The sequence below is a fragment of the Hermetia illucens genome, chromosome 4 (assembly GCF_905115235.1).
Source record: "Hermetia illucens chromosome 4, iHerIll2.2.curated.20191125, whole genome shotgun sequence".
NCBI classification, from domain to species: Eukaryota; Metazoa; Arthropoda; class Insecta; order Diptera; family Stratiomyidae; genus Hermetia; species Hermetia illucens.
Genome location: NC_051852.1, coordinates 120326392 through 120334651, shown reverse-complemented (window position 1 = coordinate 120334651; position 8260 = coordinate 120326392). Strand labels below are relative to the sequence as shown.

Sequence of the window (8260 nt, the reverse complement as noted above, 5' to 3'; positions counted from 1 at the left end):
CCTCTATATGTGGTTAAGGAGGGTTTTTAGAAGCATAGAGGAGAGCAAAGGCAAACTCCTCTTCCGATCGGGGTAGACGATTTGTCCCTGAAGGTAATTAAACGTCGTAACTGCATCAATTATAGATTTGGTAGCATACCTGTGCACGTGTAGATTTTTTGGAAAGGCATACAGTCAAAGGCCCTTCCAATGTCCATGAATACTCCCATTGCGTCCTTTATCTTTGAAACCAAAGAGTGGGGAGGAGATTCACAGGACTTTCCATGCTGGTAAGCGGGTTTGTTTTCATTTAGTTGGTGCGACCTTCGCACCTTCTCACGAATGTGACGCTCACCCAGTGTCTCTAAGTATTTCACCTAAAATGATATTAAGTTAATTTGTCGGAACATCTTTGAGTTGAAACAGTCTGTTATGCTTGGTTACTTGGACCATTGACCCGGCACCCGTTCCCTCTGTTGTAAAGGATCCCTCAGTGTACCAGGTAATCAGTTGCTGGTTTAAGTCGTATGTCACTGCCACACTCTTCTAGTTTACCCTGTTGCTCCAACATGTTTCAACATTCTTATTCAAATGAAAACTCGTTGTCATGTTATCCCTTGGTACCAATAACTCCGGATGCCGCTTAGAAAGAATATCCATTTTCCTTCGATTGAGGCAGCTCCCGGTTTCGCTAGTACCCCCAGACATTTTGAAGATCTCTCTTGTTGACTGAATTTGTATGTGCTGATAGAAAGGAGTCAATTACGTTAGTTAGTTCTAATATAGTTGCTTATAGACGTTCTAAGTACGAGTGATGTCAGGGAGATTGGTTCCAAAAATTTAGGATGAAAGGGATCCTGTTTGCTTGCTTTCAGAATAAGGACCACTTTTGCCCTTCACACCGTTGTATATATCAGAGTGATGTCAGGGACATTGGTTGCAAAGATTTAGGGATGAAAGGGATCCTATTTGCTTGCTTTCGGAATGAAGACCACTCTTGCCCTCCATGCCGTTGGTATATATCCCAAGGTTATGCTACTCCTTACCACTCTTAGGAGAGATCCTAAGATGATTCCTGAGCCTCTCTGAAGTAGCGCTGACAAATAGCCAACTATTCCGCTTGGTTTTGAAGGTCCACATCTAGCTTCCGCGCATACTTCCTTTGCTTGATTCCAAATCACCTTTTTCCCCTTCTGTGCGTTGTTGGGGTGTCTGGCTGTTGCCTCCTCTCTATGTATCACTCTATATCGGCCTGTGTAATCCTTGCGGTCATTACAGCGCTATGCTGCGCAACATGGCGTAGGATTTTTGGTTGATAGATGGAAAGGAAGGAAGAAGGAGGGTGAGTTGGCATACGGGGAGTTGGCCACGAGTGTTTATGGAGTGCGGTTTGGTTTTTATTGTTCGGAGTTGACGCCGTTAACGCTGTGTTGGTCTGCAAATTTGAAAATTACGAATTCAATGGAAAATCCAAGGGATTGTAGGCGCTTTTGGAACGGAATACAACAGAAAAATATCCAATCCAGTATTGTTTATGTTAGAAATATTAATCGAAGAAAACCAAAAATCATAAAAAGGGAACACTTTTAAATTTAACAAAATATCTAAATGAGTTCATGGATGAATATATTGATTTAACAATGATTAGACTTTCTATGTTTAAATAGTTACAGAAAAACAAAGAGAACTAAATAAAACAAAAGAAAGTGGAAAGAAGTACAAGATAATGATGAAGATATATTATATTCAGAAGATTAGAAAATTCCAAAAAAAAAAAAAATACTAATTAAATGCAGTAGACAAATAAGCGAAAATAATTACAGTAGAATCTCGATAATTCGTATGATCAAGGGACCGACGATTTGGTACAAAATATCGGAATTACCAATTATTGGAAGTGCAAAATAAAGAAAATTAACACGGACCGAATTACGAATTAGCCGGAAATACGAATAATGGATGTACGAATTATCGTGATTCCAATGTATCTAGCAAAGCCAAGGGATAACTGAAAAAAAAGAACAGAAAAGAAAGAAAGATGAAAAAGAACAAAGAAAAGAAAGAAATATAAATCACAGTTTGAAGCATTCCCCTACACTTAGTTATTGCATAACACCATAAAGTCCTTCATAGTACATTATCCTCTGTGTTTGATTGGTATGCTGCAATGCGGTGACTCCCACCCACACATTCGATACACTTTCTATTTTTATTTCTTTTTTTTTTTTATAGAACCCGAAACCGAAGCTCAAAGAACATTTTTTTTACAGTTCCACCATCAGCGGTGGAGCGAAGAGTGGCATTTATCTCGGCTTTTGTTCTACGTACATATAAGGATATAATTATATAATCATGAGATGAATTGAAGTTGTTTTAAGCTAACCCTCTCCTGGAAAGTGTAAAGTGTCAGTCCGCCCATGTGTCTGGGGATTCCTCCATTGTATTTGAAGCAGCAGTGATCGAACATTTAGGTTGGGCTGGTCCGCCGCAATGCCACCATGTCATCGGGCCTCCCATGCAGAAAGAAAGAAGATGGGGACACTTGTCGCGTAGATTCAAGAATAGGCTCAGGGCTAGTCCTTCCCCGTAAATGCCTCGCGCATTATTTTCTTTTGTGATTATGTCCCTTCCTTATTTGACCGTTAGGCAGTTTAGTTCCCTTCGTAAAGAAATTTTTGGTGGTATCAACTCGCCTCGAGACTTCTGCACTAGAGTAGTTTACCCTGGGTTGGTTTAGTATTTTTGAATATTGAGTCTAGGCACGTGACTAAAATCACTGCGTCCTAACATCTCGTCGAATCGCTAGCCTTCGGATTAGCTCCAGCACGTACCGCCCGGTTCCACATATTATCTCGCGTAGTCGATGTTCATGACTGACAAACCTGTTAGCGACAATATCTAACCTGTTAGGGGAGTTTGGTTGGTTGGCAGCCTAGGTGACCGTGTGACAGCGACACAATACGAACACAAACATCCATGACAACTTGGAGACCATCACGGGCCGTCAAGTATAATATTTTGGAAATTCCCAAATATTCATATGCATAAGTTTTTAATAACAAAATTTAGTGTTCTTCCGCTTCATACCAAACATTTTGAAATTGTAATGTTCCAAGAATAAGACGATAGTACACGAGCAGAAACTTAATTAACTATGTTTGGGTCGTGCACGTGTTGAATTATTATTATTTTCACTTTTCGACACCCAATGTGTTAGTCCTCATATTCATGAACCTATAAATAAAAGGTTATATTTCAACAATGCTCCACAATCAATCACTTCCAACCTGATTAGTTACGCCTCGTAACCTAGACATGCGAATACCTGTTGAATGTGTTAAAGTTATACAAATAACTGGTTTGGTAACTCCCAAGTTGATAGTGTATTAATTTAAGGACGAAACATTACTGTTGATGGTTTCGATTCCAGCAAACAATTATGAACCTGAAGACAACAGATTCATGGAATTCGTAGGCAAAATAAAAGGAAATAAATAAATAAGAAGAAATAGGTCTCCTTTATAAGATACATAAATAGCCATTCCTTCTAAATTGATACAATAATTAGGACTGGTGTGGACTAGAAGGTAGAATCCTTTGACATGAATTTCAGTGGGATTCAATATTCTGTCCTCAATGGTCATCCCTATATGATTACGAATATTGTATTTTTTATACGTACCAGAGCATTCTGGCAGACCACAAAATCGATGAGAGCCTGAGTCCTGTTCACAAGTGATCACACATGCATTTCCTTCTGTCGGAATGTTCACCATTGGCGAGCAAGAAATCCATTACAGGCAAGCAATTAACTTAGCGTTATTCTGTACACTCAATCGGTCATCTCCTTGGAGATATGTGGGCAATAACAAACGCTTATAGGAGATAGAAGATAATGGATTGACTAAGCATTATCATTTCAAAATTGATTCAGTGCAACACAGGATACGTGGCCGCGAATATGAAAAATAAATCTCTGCGAGCTCCTGCCTAAGAAACACCACTAAAAATACTCTTGAAAAGTTTTTAAAAATAAGAAAATGCTTCTTTTGTACAGTTTCATTTTTTTATATAAATTTCACCAAATTTTTGGTCAAACCTCGCAAAATATCAATGTTTGTACGTAAGCCGATATTTGAGAAAATTGTGATAGTTTTGATTAAAATATTTCTAAATGTGAAATTTAGTGTTTATCAATGAAGTGGATAATGACGCAGCAACCAAAGCGTTGGATGTCGCAATATCCTTTTTGCGAAAAAATCCTAGCTATGGAATTTCAGTCCAAGTAACAGCGGTAGAAGGAAATCGGACAGACTCCAAAGGCTTGTTGGAAGCAGGTAAAATTAGTCTAGAAAAAAACTAGATAATTAAAATCAAATTTGATGTGCCCTTTTTTTTAATTGAATTCAAACTCATGATGAAATCATGAAATCATGATAGTCGTCCAACTTATAGCGAATTCATTTAATTATTGAAATGGGTCAATAAAATGATAAAGTCAATGTGATTTTTCCACGACTCTATGCATTCCATACATCTAAAAAGAAAAGCCAATTTCAATTAGTAAAATATTCCATAAATTAGAATTTTATGAACACTGGCTTTTCGACGAAAATTAATGACAGATATATTTTCCATGATATAAACGACGCGTCACATATCCATAAATTAAAATTGGTTATTTCTTTAATTATTCATGAAATATATATATCATTGCATTATGTTTTTTTTTAATTTAAGTATTAATTTTTTCATAAATGTTCCAATAATTCCTTGTTAATTTCCTTTTCTAGAGATGATCATTTTAGTTTTATCATTTTATCATAATAAATTCAAAGCTGAAAAAAGGGCTACTTGGCCTCGAAATATTTTTACATACACCTAGCCTAGAACGCATATGCACCCTTGAAATAAGGATTATCCAGATGTAGGCAACCTCAAGGTGGTTGCACTTGTCAACTTCAGAGGGCAAAATTGGCCATTGTCACTCTCCTTGAGAATAGAACGAATCAACTTCTTCATTGCCGGAAAGTAAAAAAGGGAGGATCATTTGTTGGATAAGGATTTTAGTTCCCCGCTATTTTAAGTGCTGGGCCAGCAGGCATATAGGGGTTTGTCAAAGATAGAACAGAACCTTGTGTTGCAAGTGTGGTGAACCCGGGCAGAGAGCACTCATGTTCTTAGTTCCAGGCAATACTAGGTCTTCAAAGAGTAGGTGATGAAATTGAAAAGCCAAGCACCGTAACCTCCATTGTGAAAGCGAATACAATGATGGTGCAAGAGGAAAGAGCTGACATATTGTTCCTCACCTTGCAGTATTGAGATAGGAGTTCACTATCGTAGTATGTCGATATATTTAGCACTACTGCCATCTAGATGAGAGATACGGTTAATTTTCGAATTTAGCCCAATGGTTGGGGAGGTGGCTACGTTTGGATTCGTTATTAAAAGCGATTTTTCCAGCGTTTACCTCACACCGAAAGAATCTATGTCCGCTTTTCGGAATAGACTTGCCGTCTTGAAGGACACGATTCGAAACACAAAGGGGAGAGTTCAAGTCAGAGGCGTCTTTAACGGCAGCCCCTTCGAATGAGGCATGCCTCAATCAGATTCTAGAGGTACATAAATTTTGGATATGGTCGCCAGGACAGGACTTGTTGACCTAAATATCGGTAGACTACGACATTCCGATGTGCTGGTTGCGAAGGCATTATCTTCAACGTAACCTTTGATGCGGAGTCCTTAGTGTCAACGGTGCAACGATAAAACTAACAGATTTCATAGCCAGTGATCATCAGTCATTTCCTTCGAAGTGTGTGTGTGTGTGTGTGTGTGTGTATGGTGGGGAGAAGCTACAGCTTCTGAGCACTCAGGCCGTGTTGGCCCATTGTACTCGCCTCCTCCGTCTAACGGAATATTCCGGATTCGTTAACGTATCGCAGGATTTCCGTTAGTGGATGTGATGCTACCCGTCGCAATTGGAGAACATCGGCACCAAAGATCTGATGCCTCATGCGTCCATAGGCGGGGCATTCACATAGGAAATGCTCCGTGGATTCCGCTTCCTCATTACAGGAGGGACACGTATCATCTTCGGTAATTCCTATTCTGAACATATGCCCAGCTAGTGAATTATGGCCTGTCAGAATGCCCACAATACACCTGCAAGTCCTCCTGCTTTTCGACAGGATAAACTTTGCGGTACGTATGTTGGGTTCTGGCAGGAAAAGTTTGGTGTGTCGAGCAGCATTTAGGCTCTGCCACCTGTCATTATGGGAAACTTGTTCCCAGTTTTTGAAAACAGATTTAGCCAATGGCCACTAATACCCCAATTGCTGGCTCCGGTCCCGGCATAGGGGAGATTGACCCCTCTTTCGCTAAAGCGTCCGAGATTTCATTTCCCTCTATGCCGCAGTGACCAGGTACCCAGAGTAGTTCCACCGTATTGAATCTAGACATAGAGTTCAAACGGTTTCTGCATTCCTGAACGATTCTCGAGGTGATCAAAGGACTGCTCAATGCCCTCAATGCAGTTTGACTGTCACTGCAGATTGCGATGCGCCTGCCCTTCAACCGCTCGTCAATCACCCAGTTTGCCACCCTTAGGATCGCATAAACTTCGGCTTGAAAAACCGTTGCATATTGTCCCAAAGGAAAAGCCCACTTCTCGTTTTTATTCGAGAGGTAGACTCTGGCTCCAGAACCCTCTTCTGTTTTTAAGCCATCGGTGTAGAAGACTTCCGTATATCCCGTCACGCATTCCTCTGGGTCTTCCCAGTCCGTCCCACTCCTTCGAAGTGACAAACGGCTCCTCCAAAGGTTTTGACGTCTAGCAGAACAAAGGAGACTCAACTCTGTTACGAAATCAAAAGTAAAAAGCACGCTTCTGGCATAAGCTAATCAACGACATTAACGTGGGAGGGTGGGGGGTATAAACTGGTTACTAAAAACTCGGTGTCCACCAATTACTCTGTTACATGTAAGCAGGAATGGAAGAAGTCGTGTATGCGCCTTTTCCTGCCCACCCCATCCAAGCTGACGCTTTCGATGAGAGAGGGAGCACTGCTCATTAAAAAGGAACGGGCGATCTTTTTCATGAAAGACAAAAAAAACAGCAGGACGGGCTGGTATTTTCAAGTGTTGAAGCTTGTATCCAAGATTAAGTTGGACTTGCTACTCAGCCCATTTAACGCATGTTTGACAGGGGCTATTTTTCCCTCCCGTTCAAGGCATCGAGGCTTGTACTTATAAGCAAAGGCAGAGATGACTCGCAGATGCCGTCAGCGTACCGTCTTCTTAGTATATTGGACACATCAAGGAAGCTGTTTAAGATGCTCATCAAGTCAAGACTGGCTGACGAAATATATGCTGAACTAGAGGTTTTAGAGCGGAGCGATCCACAATTGATGTAACTTAGGAACTAGTCCAAGCAGTGAAACTGGTTGAGGCACACAGTCGCCAATGTCTATGAATGGTTATCCTTGTGACGCTAGATGCAAAAAATGTCCTCAATTCTGCAAGATGGGGCTGGAAAATCCCGATATTGGGGACTATTTAAACTACCTCGCTCTGATCGACAAGATCCGGGAAAGACAGTGCAATCATAAGATAACTTCGGGGGTATCTCGGGAATCTATCCTTGGTTTGCACTTTTACAGCGCCTTATACCATAGAAAGAAGTCTCTTACGTCTCGAGATATCTGCTGAATCGCGTCTGGTCGAATAAGCGGATAATGTTCCACCACTGGCTGTCGCACATGCGGTTGAGCAAACTTAGTGCACACCAGGAATGGTGATGTGGCGAGTTAGCGGATAGACGGCTGAGCATGGATTCACTCTAGCGCTGGAGAAAATCGAATCATGATAGACATCATGATGAACATCGCCGCCGGAAAGGCTTATGCAGTAGGCATCGTCCGCTGATGAGTGCGGTTGAATACGTCTTTCTTTACAGTTTCGATGGGCTGACTTCCTCAGTAAGAAGATATACCGTAAGCGAAAAGCTCAAGTACAATGGCAACGGCTTCGCGAGTTGCGTTTGCCTATCGTACCGTCTCAAAGCTAAACGAAATCGTGATAGGAGGAGTTACTCCGATGGAGTATTATTTAGCTCAGTCGAAACAAGCGAAATAATGCAGCTTTCGTTTGGGAAGAAAGAGCCCACACCCTTCGCGCATGGCAGCAACTGTGGGGAAGCGAATCGAGGGGTAGATAGACAGTGCATCTCAACAAAAATGTGCGGCTGTGGTTCATTCCAAAGCACGGTGAGGTTGACTATTAC

The 8260-nt window shown here is 41.0% G+C and overlaps 1 protein-coding gene across 1 annotated transcript in view; it reads left to right on the top strand.

The window, feature by feature from the left end:
• Positions 1-3540: 3540 nt before the first annotated feature.
• Positions 3541-8260, top strand: part of LOC119653701 (ionotropic receptor 25a) — a 65063-nt gene continuing 60343 nt past the window's right edge. The window contains exons 1-2 of the mRNA XM_038058575.1: positions 3541-4098; positions 4167-4316. Of these exons, the coding sequence (XP_037914503.1) occupies positions 4020-4098; positions 4167-4316 (229 nt within the window). The 5' untranslated portion in view covers positions 3541-4019. The remainder of the gene's footprint in view (positions 4099-4166; positions 4317-8260) is intronic.